Below are 16647 nucleotides of genomic sequence, written 5' to 3' on the forward strand. Positions count from 1 at the left end.
ATATTCTCCATAATACTGTAAAACACGTCTTTTTAGCTAGCATGTCATTTTAGCTAATTTTAATAATTTTAATTAGCTAACCTGTAATATCCCTAATTCGAGTTTTCGCTAATTTAGAATAAAGTATACTCTCACAATGAGATGGTTGGTATTTTAGCTAATTTAGAATAAAGTATACTCCCACAATGAGATGGTTGGTATTTTAGCTAATTTAGAATAAAGTATACTCTCACAATGAGATGGTTGGTATTTTAGCTAATTTAGAATAAAGTATACTCTCACAATGAGATGGTTGGTATTTTAGCTAATTTAGAATAAAGTATACTCTCACAATGAGAAGGTTGGTATTTTAGCTAATTTAGAATAAAGTATACTCTCACAATGAGATGGTTGGTATTTTAGCTAATTTAGAATAAAGTATACTCTCACAATGAGATGGTTGGTATTTTAGCTAATTTAGAATAAAGTATACTCTCACAATGAGATGGTTGGTATTTTAGCTAATTTAGATTGTGTAAATTCATGTATTTAGTCAAATTCGCTTAAATTGCATTTAACGTGTTTTACATGATATTCACACATGATGACCCGTATGTTGCCCGTCACAGCCTGGAGTGTTGCCTGTAAGGATCTCAAGGGAAATTAACGATATGGCTCTAAGAGGCGGATTACGTACGTTGTACCAGTTCTGAACGATATGCAAAACTCTAAAGCACGGATAATCCATATCGATCCCAACAAACCTACTTATGCGATTGTCGTGCACAATGTGACTATATTGTTACAGTAACTGCCACATACATACAATCAGTATTGAACAAGTTAATGTACCAAGGAACACAAACTCGCGATGATGATATGATTTGGTAAAACCACGGATGTATTCTGATATAATAATATTGATCTTTGGCAAACCGCTAAATGTTGTTAATGTTACCAGGAATGGTAAATATGTACGATTAATATCACGACATAATACATGACACGAAAACCGACGAAAACGACGATTTAATTCTATGCATATACAATAGGACTGGTGCGTAGTGTCAGTGCAGAGTACGAGTGCGTTGAATTACTGGTACGTACTGTCAGTACAGAATACGAATACATTGAATTACTGGTGCGTACTGTCAGTGCAGAATACGAATTACTGGCACGGACTGTCAGTACAGAGTATGAGTGCGTTGAATTACTGGTGCGTACTGTCAGTGCAGAATACGAATTACTGGTGCGTCCTGTCAGTGCAGAATACGAATTACTGGTGCGTACTGTCAGTGCAGAATACGAATTACTGGTGCGTACTGTCAGTGCAGAATACGAATTACTGGTACGTACTTTCAGTGCAGAGTACGAGTGCGTTGAATTACTGGTACGTACTGTCAGTACAGAGTATGAATTACTGGTACGTACTGTCAGTACAGAGTACTAGTGCGTTGAATTACTGGTGCGTACTGTCAGTGTAGAATACGAATTACTGGTGCGTCCTGTCAGTGCAGAATACGAATTACTGGTGCGTACTGTCAGTGCAGAATACGAATTACTGGTACGTACTTTCAGTGCAGAGTACGAGTGCGTTGAATTACTGGTACGTACTGTCAGTACAGAGTATGAATTACTGGTACGGACTGTCAGTACAGAGTACTAGTGCGTTGAATTACTGGTGCGTACTGTCAGTGCAGAGTACGAATTACTTGCACGTACTGTCAGTACAGAGTACGATTGCGTTGAATTACTGGTACGTACTGTCAGTACAGAGTACGAGTGCGTTGAATTACTGGTGCGTACTGTCAGTGCATAGTACGAATTACTGGTGCGTACTGTCAGTGCAGAATACGAACTACTGGTGCGTACTGTCAGTACAGAGTACGAGTGCGTTGAATTACTGGCGCGTACTGTCAGTACAGAATACGAATTACTGGTGCGTACTGTCAGTGCAGAGTATGAATTACTGGTACGTACTGTCAGTACAGAGTACGAGTGCGCTGGGGTATTTTTTTTTACAATCATACCAATACCGCAAATACTATCGTAATTTACAAATCCTAGTCAGACTTGCACACAGTCTCTTGTTTTTAATGGTGTTTTTCCAATAACGTACACTATTATCTGAGTGTATACATTTGTTTGTTTGTTTGGTTCACGGTGACTCGGCTTTCGCCATTTATATACTCACATAATATTTTATTTTATTGAAAAACACACACAAAAAAAATCAAGACAAGTATAAGCCAGAGTGCTAACAAATATAAGCTGTGTACTCGATTGCACAATATGTCCTCATAAATACCTGCAATTTCTAGTGAAAGCATTCCCTTTCAACAAGCAGACTAAATATTTAACTAAAACACACGTACATCTATTATTATTAGATTGATATGGAACATATTTATATTACAGTTTGCACCATCGAGAACGTGTTCACATAATACAAACTACTACTCTTGATATAAATGAAAACATATACACAGAACCATCACCTACGGACACAACAAATAACCTAGATTTAGATGCCATACCCAATAACACTCTTCACACTGAAGAGGTAGGTGCAGTATCTCCTTATAATGACCCGATATGTACATAGGGAATGAATAGATTGCCTTGTGAATAAATAACATCTACGGGAATTTAGGCTGAAGTAGAACGAGTATTGTGTGAAAATGATCTAAGGACTGCGGTGTTTGACCTCGTTCCCACCAATCACATGGCTGTCCAATCCATGGCCGCACCATAATATTAAACTAAATATGTGTCGCGGAAGTCGACGTCAACAAATACCATAGAATATATGTAGATTTAATCGCAAAAAATGCATATAATTCCTCAACCAGCTGTTACAAATCTTTTGGTGACAGGCATTGTCAAAATTGTAGGACAACAAAAAAACATAGTTCACATAGAGTGTTTTAATTGCACGAAGAGAACAGTCTTTTGGCAACATTGTGAGAAATATCAATCTATTACATTTGGGATAAACCGTCAACTGTCAACACTTGTGACTGCTGAATCGTGAGTGAGCTTTAATTTCTTTTTTATCTTCTACATATAGACTAATACCATATGCGGCATGCGAGTTCGAACCGGATATTGCTATCAAAAAATAGACAAAGTACAACTAAAACACATTTGGATTTTAGCCAATTAGTGTAGTTACTATGCAAGGTCGATTGTGGTTTTGAAAACCACTTAGCAGAACATGCAGAGCGATGATTGGTGTAATGGCGTGTGTGTATGCATTCCTATGGTACACTGCAAACTGTCGGGTTAGGCTTATCGAAGTAATCATTCGAGTTAACCTTATCGCATTTGATGAATTTCGAGCGGATTTATGTCAATCGTCACCAGAATACATTGTTCTCTTTGAGAATAAAATATGTTAGATATGTATAGTATATCATGGGATAATAATAATATACATATTACAGTGCATGTTATCCGCACGGTCCCGTACGTAACCACTCTATTGCATTCCCAATTCACTATATACGCATATTGCCAAATGCTGGTAATTTCGTTTTTCATCATTCCAATTTACGAAGACAAACCGGCTGTTTTAATGTGAACACTGATATTACCAGACATCACCCAAGGTTGATTCATTATTCGCTGTGCCTCTCAATACAGAACGTGATTGTTTTGTTATTATGTATTCATGGTCATTTTATAGCCATTTTATGTTCACGTATTGACGACGGAGCGGGCATGTTATTAAACCACATGCTACGAAATGTGACTGCCTTGTGAGAATTCATTTATTCAAACCCATATCACATTCGAGAGGTAATATATTGACATTACTATTCAAAAATCTCATTGGCATGCGTAAACTTGTGTACTTACGGCGACGATATTTGACATATTAACGAGGCATTTTGAGCCGACGATACGAGGTACTGATAAAACAAAATGTGAGCAAGAATATTAAAAACAATGAGTGATTTGGAAGATACGCCAATGTAAATGTAGTAAACATAATATTAAAACTCTATTTCCTATTTTAACCTAAGCCGAACAGTGGCGAAACCTAAGCCAAAATATAAATTAATGTGCTGCTATATAGAAAAGGACATTGGTATTAAACCGCTGGTTATAGATAACATGTTTTCTACATCCATTGATTAAACGAACCAAATTATATCATATATGAAAATAGACAGCCAACCCAACCCACATTTTACGTGAACGCCAGCTCTCGTTCAGTTAGTGTCATTTAATCGCTATCGCCAAAAAATCGCATTATTATCTCCGAACGATGATCATAACAATAACCTGTAGCTCTTATTAATTAGTACAAACTGTTCTGTGATGACGTCCAATAAACATCAACACTAGATGCTACTAAATAATTCAATAACTGCTCTGAATATCTCTTTCTTCCATGACTGCAAAAGCCAAACATTTTTGTTTTCACTTAAGCCAGACTAATTAGCATATATTTGCACATGAACGGAGGTAATCTTTAACTAAGAATGAAACAAAATGTTTCAATTTCCTGTATTTTCCTATAAACTTAGTTTTTGGAGTTGCCGGAAAACGCCATCGTCAGAGGGGAATAATCGAGTTTTGGTGTTTCCGCCAGTTGAGGCGGACATCGACAAAAAATATCAAGTGGCTAACAGTATTGTCGAATACGTTAAGAGTACGTAGACAATGTAAGTGATCCTATAGGAACTGTATAATATTGATTGATTATTTAGTTAAAAACATTTGACACATTACTGTAACACATAAGTTTGAATTACAAAAATATTCCGTATTCATGTATCCCGTTACATTTGCTGACCTTCCTCGCTTGATATACAGCTAAAAATTTACAACGAATGAAGTGATAGTAACTCTTGCTTACAGATTTAACAGAAGAAAGGCAACGCTATTGATTTGTACATTACAATATCAATAAACCAAGCGCAGTCGTCATACTGATCAGCTGGCGGCATATACGGAGTGTCGACACCAATCACTCTCATTCACTGGTACGACTGAATCATGCTGATTATTTTGGATTGCTATGCACTCATTTGCTGATCACGTGTATCTAAAATGTTTAAACATGATTCAATGAATCTGTATTCCCTTAGTGTTTTGTTGAATATTTACATGATAATAGATTTTAAAAGTATATAGGACCCTGCGTAACATTACATTACTAGCTATTTCGCATTTTATATCACGTCTTTAGTAAACTGTTAGATTCGCAATGAAGTATTGTAGATATATGTGTATTTTGCCGCTGGTGAATTATGAATTGTCATTAAAATTGGTTTAACATAAATTATATTCATCAGTGTGTCACGTCTGCCGTACACGAATGTCATTAGATGAGAGATAGTTTCAATTTATGCAAGCCCGTCTAAAAAAACATGATACACCATGGTTTTCTTTGTTTAGAATAAGGCCCCAAATTTGAATAACATACAGTAAGAAAAATGACTGCCGTCGACAGTGCCTCGCTCGTGAACCTGAAATCCTCAAATCTGGCTCAGCAGTATTTTTTTAAAATTATGTCGATTGAGATGATTTTACATATATCAACGCTGCCGCTAACAAATAACTACACAAATAAACCTCTCCCGCCAAAATAGAGGTGCGAATTTGTGCCATCGCTCGACGTATCTGTAATCGCTGTATGCTATGCTGTGGCTTGTGAAAGTGGTACAATTCTCGTGATATACTCGCTTCTGCTGGTGATTATTCTTTAAATTAAGCGTGTATGCAAAGTTATTCCAAAACGTTTTTCTATATAAAATACGCTTATAGTGTATCTACGCATACGAGCCAAGTAATGGCATCGGTGTGCTTGCCATTAATGGGTTCCTGCAGGCGAAACATCATTAGTGCTTTTACAGCTTTCAAAGAAGGAAAATGTGACAAGGTTGCATATTTTCTTAGGGCCTTCCTGTGCAGATGGAATCTTAATTATACGGTGCACATGGGGAAATCTATCAAATTAAAAATGGAGATTGATTCAATTGGAGCAATGTAAATATGCTTCCAAATGTACACACAGTTTAGAAGAACATCAACAATATATACCAGGAACAGAACATGAAACAGCATATGCAGAATGGACTATGCCGAGTTATCATAACTCACAATTTATAAAAGATATTATGTATTTATGAAAATGACTATTTAATTAACTACACGTTTAGTGCTTAGTTGCATACATATTTTTATATGTAGCATTTGATGAATTTTGAAGTATTAAGTGATTTACTAGTAAACATCACCACATCAATCACGGGTAAGGTAGTTTAGCAACGATCGGAAACACTGGGAAACACAACTAAAACGTCGTGCCTTGTATTATATTGAATGGGATACTCTTACATTCTTTCAATACTCTGCATAGACCAAATGAGTCAGACATGTGCTTTTAACATCAATTTGAATAATATACTGTGCCATTCTCAATTGATGCAACCACATGGCTCTCAGTTAATAGCTAAAGAGATAATACCCTGGATTGTAATATAAGTAGTATTGTTAACGTATATTACTCACTTTTTTTATATCGAATGTTCCTGGGTTGAGTAGTCAAATTTCTGAACTATAGAACTTCGATAGCTTTTATTGATCATTTTGCCTCGGCTAGTTTGGGGAACTAATATTCAAAGTAAACTATACACCATGCAAACCACTATAATTCACAAATACTGTTAACTTATTTCGTAGCCGGGGTAACGGGTGAAGTCGGTTATGTTGGATTTTCAGCAGCAGTGTAACATCCTGGCATGACTAGGAAGGTCCAGACACATAACTGCATAAATGAATAATACATATTCACTGTGTTTTAGGAACAAAATGCACGGAGTGACAGTAGTATGTGCAAACGCCATACATTATTAATCGGATCGACAGATGGTTGGAAAAAAAACGAAACGGATTCCCCCGGGCAAACATCGTGGAAAAAATAATATTGTATGTGAAACAGTTCTTCATAATATTGTAATTCCCTAAAGATAAATACAGAGGCAAACACGATATTGTTAATTCAGATTTATAGTCACGGAGATTAAACGTTGGTTTATTAGGGACTGAGGAATTCAATCAAGTCATTGCGCCAAAAACTAAACCTTCAAATTAAATATTGATTATAATTATTAATCATACAAGCAAACAGGAAATGTTCTAATCATATTGGATTAAGAAAACATATAGTGATGCATACATAACATAATTAATTTCTGAAGGAACTCCCACGTCACCTTAGTCTTAACATCATTAGACATTGCTGGATAACAGCTTGGTTAAAATGAATAAAGCACTTTTAATTTGTAAAACTGTGTAACTCTTCTGCTACTGCACGGACTCAGTGCACAGCGTACTGTGTAACTCTTCTGCTACTGCACGCACTCAGTGCACAGCGTACTGTGTAACTCTTCTGCTACTGCACGCACTCAGTGCACAGCGTACTGTGTAACTCTTCTGCTACTGCACGCACTCAGTGCACAGCGTACTGTGTAACTCTTCTGCTACTGCACGCACTCAGTGCACAGCGTACTGTGTAACTCTTCTGCTACTGCACGCACTCAGTGCACAGCGTACTGTGTAACTCTTCTGCTACTGCACGCACTCAGTGCACAGCGTACTGTGTAACTCTTCTGCTACTGCACGCACTCAGTGCACAGCGTACTGTGTAACTCTTCTGCTACTGCACGCACTCAGTGCACAGCGTACTGTGTAACTCTTCTGCTACTGCACGCACTCAGTGCACAGCGTACTGTGTAACTCTTCTGCTACTGCACGCACTCAGTGCACAGCGTACTGTGTAACTCTTCTGCTACTGCACGCACTCAGTGCACAGCGTACTGTGTAACTCTTCTGCTACTGCACGCACTCAGTGCACAGCGTACTGTGTAACTCTTCTGCTACTGCACGCACTCAGTGCACAGCGTACGCATTCATCATACATTTAGAAACGATAGAGGATATTTTTCGAACAATTACGAAATTAGAACCGATTTACTATCGCTAAATTAGTGTTCAGTGATTTGCCTTACTGTAATCTACAGTCATATGCAAAATAGCGAAACCATGCACCAACTGTCCATATCAGTAAATCACCGAACACAATTCTACAAAAGTGTAGTTTGATTATAGCGTATATACATGGTTCTGTATTTAACAAAACAATATTTAAAACTAGAAGCGATATACTTTGTATTGTCATTAAGTCGGTTAGTCAGTCCCATGCTGCACGTTGATTGTAAAGTTGACATTCCGGGATACACAGTATTATTATTTAAAGTCCACGTTAAGACTTCAAAAATTAAACAAGCTTCCTCTCCACTCTAAACAGATTTGAAGGAATTTCCCGTTCTCATAACAATACGGCAACATCCCATGAGTCTCTTGCTACGAAGCTTGGTCATACATAATCCATATTTAACTTCGTTCAATCACATCACATACGAGTGGTTATCAGAGCAATACGCAGACAACTACGCCTAGGCTCCGTCAATGTAAAGGTAAGACTAAACTTTAAAGAATGCTGTTCTTGTTCAGACGGATAGAAATGTAACTGGTTATCGGGGTCGTTACGCTGACGAGGAATGATTGGTATGTTATCGTGTGGTGTGATGTTGCTACGTTCGCCGCATTCCTGCTTATAGTATGTGCCTTATCTGCAAAGACATACGGGTTCTCACTAAGCTATTTTCTTGTGAACGTATTGAAGATTTCAAAACTGACAAAATAACAGTTATCATATATCCGTGGCAAATTGTCGACGTTTCTACAAATATATACCATTTAATATGGACTGATGCATCGTTCTGACATATATATTTCACAAATATGCAAATAACCCAACTTTAAAATGATTGAACTTTAAATTGACACGTAGTACATGTGCAGTCGTGCTTGTTTTTAAGTATTCAGTAATATGCTATGACGCGAGACCAGTACGAGGAAAAACATTACTCGGTTATCAACAGTTGTTCAATATTTCCGTCATTCCCCCCCAAAAAAAACCAAAAACAATCACTAACATAATATCGTGATTGGTCACTTCCTTGGTTAAAAGAATAAATTTAGAATATATATATGATATATAAGTTGTAGCCTCAAAACGTTCTAACTTCCCCATGAGAGATAATTGCATATATGTATTGGTCCAGTGGCACGTGAACTCTGTTGCCCGTCACTATTGCACTCTTCATGTGATAGAAAGTGCAATAAAATCCAATTCAAAGTTTCTGTGATGTACAGCTTTCTTGTATGGACTAAATCGATAGAATTGACAATCAATTTGCAAACATGTTGTGATGTCGAAAACTGTTTTTGCTTGTCTGGTGTGCATTTGTAAGTAAATTTAAAGCAGGTAATAATATAATTCTTGTTGATGTACTTAATTATACAAATTTTGAAGTCGACGTAAAATAATGCGGTATGTTGCATGTTATAAGGGAAACCTCCACCTTTTTTTTGTATCGTAACTACTCCTTCTTCCACTTTTTCTGCAACCTTATTTCATTGTCGTATAGTCAAATACAGAGGTATTGATAAGTGTAAAACGTCAATTGCATCATGTTAATATAGAAATGAATTAATAATTATTAAATTATATATTCCAAAAGCGAAGGAAACAAATCATGTGTTTTATTCAATAATGCAACATATTTATGACAAAGTGCATCAATATGCGGCTGTGCATATTGACCTCATGGACAGTCTACTTTTCGCAGTGGGATAATCGCAATTACGACAGGCCAGCCTCACCCTGTTTTCAACATGAGCAATGCAAATTTTAAACAGAGTCGGATGACTATGGCCTGTAGTGTTAATAGTGATGGATGAGGCAACTAGTAGGTTGTAAAAGCTTCTATTTCACTGTACATACATATTGTCACAACTAAAAAAACTTTAGTATCCATTTATTTTATTTTTTCTATCTCACAGATTTACAATCAATTTATCTCCTTGAAAGATGGGTAATGGTGCATGATGGTTAATCGCAACGCCACTCAATATATCGCGACAATGTCCACCTACATTACACGTTATAATTTCACTGCAATGGAAGATGCAAGTAACGTTGCGAACATGACTTCGAATTACAGTGATTACGATTATATTGATGGCAACGACGGCGCGTTGAACGATATATATGACGAGATGCGGGACGCGATTCGCGTACCAATGACAATTTTGTGGATTACCATTTTATTGGTAGGTCTATTAGGAAACGTTGCGTTCATGTACGTAGCCATTAAGGTACGATGGATGCGAACAGTTACTAATTTGTACTTGATGAACCTCAGCTTAGCAGACGTAGCTTATCTTTGTGGCAATTTGCCGATAGAAGTTATGTCTCTTTACGGAGTGAATCTCGAAAATCAATTCGCTGTGTGTTTCTTGACAACTCTTCTTACTTACCTGTGTCAATACGTTGGAATGTTCTCGATCACTATTATAAGTATTGAGCGCTACTATGCCATATGCTGTCCCCTCACCGCAAAAAAACTGAGTAGCAAATCGCGATCGCGGAACCTCATCATCATTGCCTGGATTGTAGCGGCGCTACTGTCTTCGGTTTTTTTCGCTTCGTGTATATTGGAGAATATCCCCTTCACAATCAGCATCTTTTTGATGGTGATTCAAACAGTACCCTTTGTGGCATCTATGGTCATCGTGCTATTGTTGTATTTGATCATCGGCCGCCAGATTGCTAACAGCACTCAGCGTGAAGCTGTACCCTGTAAAGGATCCCGAGCACGAAAAGAGAGACGCCAAGTTATAAATCTACTCATCGTTACGGCCATAATCTTTTTTCTAAGTGTCTGCCCCTATCAAGGATTTTTGATATATTATTTGTGCGCGGCATACAGACTTGTACCTGCTTTCCAGCACTATCCGTCTGAATCTGTCTTGCGAGACATGTATATCATGAACAGCTTCTTCATCACATTAATGTATTTTAACTCAGCTATAAACCCGGTGATATACAACGCAACAAGTTCCAAGTATCGACAGGCATTCAAAGAAGCTCTACCGTGGCTATGTTGGAAGGGGAAACCTCATCACGAAAGAATGTTTTCAGATCGCTATAACTCCGAGGGGAACGGGACACAGTCATATAACATGAGACACAGCACAGTGACAACATATCGGCCCCATTATCCCGTGTCGACCATGACTCTTCCAACCACCGTGTAGCCAAATAATATGTGTAAATCATACCAATAGACAATATCCCCCGCGAGCGGGAGTCCCGCGCTGATTAAGGTAATCATTTGCGGTAGATGTTTGTATTTTGAAAGATGTCATATACCCAGCAGATACACTATAATACATACGAGTTAAAGACTATATACGCCTTGCATGTCGATATTGATGTATTTAAGATAAATCTGTATTACCTTCATTAAGTCTAAACAGGCATAGCCTTGGGAAATCAGAAACCAGGATGGAAAACAATGCAAATAACACAACCTTCGGACATGATACTACTGTAAATAAATCCCTGCATTATACAGACGCTGAATAACTCGCCTACCTTTATTTATAGCTAGATTAATTTATTTTTCCAGAGTGTGTTCACTAGTGTACTGTCTGTACAAATGCGCCAGAGACGCATGTAGGTTGAAACGCTCAAACTGAACTTTCGTTTTCAATATACGGTGTATTGCGACTTTCAAAACAGGTTATTAATCTTTTTTTGTAATTACCGATCACAAGACTTTAAAAGCTGCCGTCATGGAGCTCGATAATTGACACTAAAATTCAATCAATTGTCACGCCATGGGAATTGGCGTTCGCATCGTTCGTTAGAATATCGTAAATCGAAACAATTCACTTTATATTGTACATCTAAACCAGCGTTATTATTGACGTTCCTATGATTTGGATTGTATGGTTAAATAAAATTATCACCATAGACTGTATTCACGAAGTCTATTTTATTTAAGACAATGTTACTGCGTACAATGTTAGGCGTTAATCACGTCACATCGCATCTGGATATAACCAGCGTCCATATGAATGGACATTTCCCCTCTCTATTACGCCTTGTTGCCTTTCTTTCCTGTCACTACAATCCAAACCTTTCGAATTGCAAACGAAAGTACTGTTCTGTACAAGGTCTTCGTTAAAAACATTTTTATTTATCAACAAGCGTGTTCTATTTAACGTTTAGTTTATATTTTATTAGATCTTGTCGCATTTTTGAATGACGTTCTTCTAATTTAACAATTTAAAAAAACATGAAATTTAAACGCAAGGCTACACACGTCACAACTCAACTGACGGAAAGGTTAATTAGTACACACTCCAATATTACTTGGGTTGATATTTTGTATTGATATAACACGCTCGGAAATGCATGTTGTTAATCAGCCGGGACCTAAATAATCGCAGGACAAAATCAGCTTCATTGTCATTATCCTCGTTTTTCCAAGTTGAATAACTAACTGAATTTGATAATATTTTATTTAGGTCACTTAATATCGACTTACGTGTAATTCAATTGTAAAACTGATATTAAGCAATTTATAATTTCTAGATGACGAGAAATAGAAACAATATAATAAAACTCACATAGAGATTTGTAATAACATTAAGGGTTAGATTATAATCAAATGTTAGGTAGACGAGATCATCGTACGACCGAAAAAAGATCAACAAATAATGTATTCCATCGCCTTAGGATGGACATTCTTCTATGATGTATTCTTCATTGCTATGCCTGCCTTCTGGGGTCGGCGATCTCATTTTATGTATTGTTTTCCCCACATTATGTTGGTACACTATAAAGAACAGTCGCGGCTAATACCAATCTACTTATTATATTTCACGAGTGACCCTTTCTTTATTGTCAAATAAATTGTATTTTCCCATTATTTTTTTATATTATGTTTTGCCAATATATTCGTTTCGTAGCCATTAAAAGACAAAAAGTGTAAACAAATAGTCCGAGTATCTTTATCTTAAGAGCTACACAATTTATTTACGTATTCTGGGATGTACTGGTAACATGACCTTCGACCTTCGCGCAATTATTTATCACAATTTTTATCTTTATTTCCACTTTATGCAATCCATGAGAAATGCCTGAGAAAAGTTTATTTTGAGGAGCATTAGAAATGGCTTCATGGCGCAAACACACTTCATATTATATTTCAAACCACCAAAAATATTCGACCGACCATTCAGAACTTTAATAAATACAGTGTGAAACCACAAAACAAGTTCAGTCAGACATAATATCAAAAGTTCAATTATTGACACTGCATTCAATGCATTGTTTAATCGATTACTGTGAAGTTTATTACATAGTATGGAGATATCGAAACTATCACATTGTTTTATCACATTATCACACTGAATAGATATCATGTGAGATAATTATATAATATCGCATTCGTCATTCTCAGTTTAAGGTGAGTGGGGAATACGGGGTGGGGTGGGGGGATTAGTTGTCATAATCCCATAGTCGCAGCCAAGTTTCTAGTAGTAGTAGTAGTAGTAGTAGTAGTAGTAATTGTTGGATTTCGATATACTATTGGATTATTTGACTACCTTGGACGCACATAATTATATTTGAACATATGTGATTGCGAGAACGTCTCTGTAATTCAGTGGGAATACATGGCACCAGACTCTTGCTTTTGAAATAGATGCATTTTTTCAAAGGTTATTGTCATCAACTGAATATTTCGAAATAGTAATACAGTTCTAATGTGTGACAATAGTGTACTGTATAAAGGGGCTCACTTGATTTCCGGAACCTATATCTAAAGTTTTATACCTAATTCAATGGTTAAATAGAATGAATAATATTTCCAATAACACATCATCAGGTATGTTTTGCGTGCGGTTTAAATTTTTATTATTTGTGTCGGTTCAACGAACGACCTTACAAATCATACAAACGAACTGATAGTAAATTTTAACGGAAAATTCCAGACATAGTACAGTGTGTGCATACCTGTTTACACTAGATATTTTGATATATCTTATTAATACTGAAAGTGTAATCTATTTCACACACGGGAAGTATGTTGATGATTAAACCATATCATCACAGTGTAAAAATATTTACCAATATATGATGCAATACTTTAAATGGTCATTTATATCACAACTATATTCACATTAGTGCTGCTGACGTTATACCAATTCGATATGGTGTCAAGTTAACAAGCATTACCGTGGTACGGATAGCACATACATTAGAGTGTGTGTACTCGTATTTAATTCAAAAGTTCGCGAGTGACACTGCTTGCTCGCGAATTTAAATATTAGGCACAGAATGTGATACAAATTCAGGCTTTATACCAATATTTTGGCGAATCATATGCTTGTTTAGAGACAGGACGTGATAAGCTGTACATGCAAGGCTAATGTTTACGGCTATTTAATCCAGCAGATCGGAAGGTGGATACGTTATTTACGAATAATTAACAGTAAGCAAGGTTCGAAAGCGGTCAAGCAACCTCGTAGATGTTCGCAACTAATTAAAAAATTTAGGTTATCACCGAAGGGTCCTTGATTGCATAATTATTACAACGAGATCCGTGGATGCCAGACAGAAAGACGACTTAGTCTTCTCAGTATTAGTCGGTATTAGTCGCAATTGTCCACTCACTGCACTACACAGCAGACATAATAGTTATAGATACACTGTAATTGGTGAATGTTCACCACCATCACAGTACTTAGAGCCATGGGACAAGTATCTTGTCACTCTTAGAAACTTGACCGGTCGTACATAATACGTCCGCTGAGAGGGAAACATTAACAACGCCAGTGTATAACAAAGTAGAATGTTTGCATAAATACTTGTAACAACATGTATAATATATATAATGAGTCATATATACTAAACCCAAACTCACAATAAGTATTTTTCGAGTGCATTAAAAATATTAGCCGGACTATGTTGAAATGGATTAGTTAATATAATATGCACTACCATTCAGATATTTGTATTTCCGTCGTTGTAATATTCACCGGTCATTGAGGCATTTTGAATCTAGTATCCATGATATAGAACTAGTATTTTGTCATGTTAAGACAATTCCATCCACCAAAAGAAGAATTCAAATTTGTTTAACTCGCGCACTCATTCATCCAACCACACACTCAATCAGTCAATCTGTGAGCCCACACTATGACTGTAAACTCATTTTCACTCAGCCTAATTCTGTCCATGATAACTTTGATTATAGTACGATCAAGTTAAACAACTTGTCATTTTGTTACAAATATATATATCTATAGGATGCAGGGCGGATTCTTTAAAAAATAAATAAAAGCACATGAATAGAAACAGCTAGTAATAAATAACTGCAGCTCTTCGAGTATCCAGACACGATACAAAATAAACACACTGGGAAAATGATTCAAAGTGTATGTAAGCACTTTCAAGAAAAATGCCCGCGAACGTAAATTGAACAGATTGTTTCACAATGTAAATATACCATTATCCATATGGGATTTGAATTGAAACAAGTAATTATAATCACTGCCAGCAGCTACAACGAGTCGGCATTTTCACGAGCATTACTGATGCGTTGCCGAGACCCCGAAAGTCAGCACCTGACGCTTCGTGCACTTTGAATGCAATAATGATGAATACCTAACATTTCAATTCGTGCAAATTGGGTAATTAGGTTCACTTTTGTACAATTATCGCCCTAAGGTAAAAATATAACATATCGTGATTATACGATTCTATAGCAACTTGCTCACATTAAATTAGCTTAAACAACCAACTGGGGTGAACACCTGAAATGCTTTTACATTGGCTTCTAGTGACGATCGTATAGTTTCTTCCTTCATTTCCCCAATTCTTGTTAATACGGACACTGAAGCATGGTTAACTGTTCATAGTTGTATTCATAGACACATGAACAATGTAACTATGTTGATTTTTTTTCGTAAACACGTGTTCTATTAGAAGAAAACTGCATTTGACAATACCACATCCACAAAAGAACAACTCTTCTATCACTCTCAATTGTTCAAATTCCAGTCCTTACGTGATTATCATAGTTTATAATCCCTAAAATAAGCGAGGGTAGCAACTTTGTTGATTTTAGACACGGCGCCGATTATGTACATTTAATGTTGAAATTGAATACAATCACAAAATCATAAGTGAGTCGTTTCGAAAGGTAAGATTCATCGAAGTAGAGATTAATGTCCACGAAAAAAGACGATCATATATGTTGAACTAAACAATTCAATCCCGTAGAGATGTTACTGAGTTTTACCCTTTAAGCTTTGAGCAGTTTCGGGCAACATTTCATTTTTCCCAAACCAATTACAAATTGAAATCACGGCGACGCGGTTCGTTGATTATGACATCTGTTCGTTTATTTGAAAAATCAATGGCGCACAATAATACAGTCTGAATTGCTATCAAAGATTAGCGAGAAGGCTAAAAGGTGAGAAGTAAATTAGAAATACTGTATAGGCTGAACATTTCGAAGTGAACAATACACGTGGAATACTAATGAAACGTGCCCAGGTATGTTTCAATATTAAACCTCCTTACAGTCACATGGAGCTGAGTTTTCTAAACCTAGTTATAGAATGCTGAATAAATCACGAATAAGGTAACACTAACAAAACACACGAAAAAAACAATATACGCCTGGCCTGTCTATTTATTGCGTCGAGATATTTAAATTAGCAATT

At 36.5% G+C, this 16647-nt stretch overlaps 2 protein-coding genes across 4 annotated transcripts in view; one reads left to right on the forward strand and one right to left on the reverse strand.

Annotated features, from left to right (window-relative positions):
- LOC102808288 (growth hormone secretagogue receptor type 1-like) overlaps positions 1-11888 on the forward strand; it is a 62547-nt gene extending 50659 nt beyond the window's left edge. For 2 of the 3 annotated variants that reach the window (XM_085497272.1, XM_085497273.1), the window contains exon 2: positions 9904-11888. In XM_085497272.1, the coding sequence (XP_085353398.1) occupies positions 9946-11160 (1215 nt within the window). In that variant the 5' untranslated portion in view covers positions 9904-9945 and the 3' untranslated portion in view covers positions 11161-11888. Of the gene's footprint in view, positions 1-8302; positions 8472-9903 lie in introns of all 3 variants that reach the window. The other variant, XM_085497271.1, reaches the window with a different exon arrangement.
- Positions 1-16647, reverse strand: part of LOC102804719 (ER degradation-enhancing alpha-mannosidase-like protein 1) — a 388700-nt gene that overhangs the window by 35828 nt on the left and 336225 nt on the right. The gene's annotated exons all lie outside the window — the stretch shown is intronic.

This window comes from Saccoglossus kowalevskii, chromosome 3 (assembly GCF_978046115.1).
Source record: "Saccoglossus kowalevskii chromosome 3, keSacKowa6.1, whole genome shotgun sequence".
NCBI classification, from domain to species: domain Eukaryota; kingdom Metazoa; phylum Hemichordata; class Enteropneusta; family Harrimaniidae; genus Saccoglossus; species Saccoglossus kowalevskii.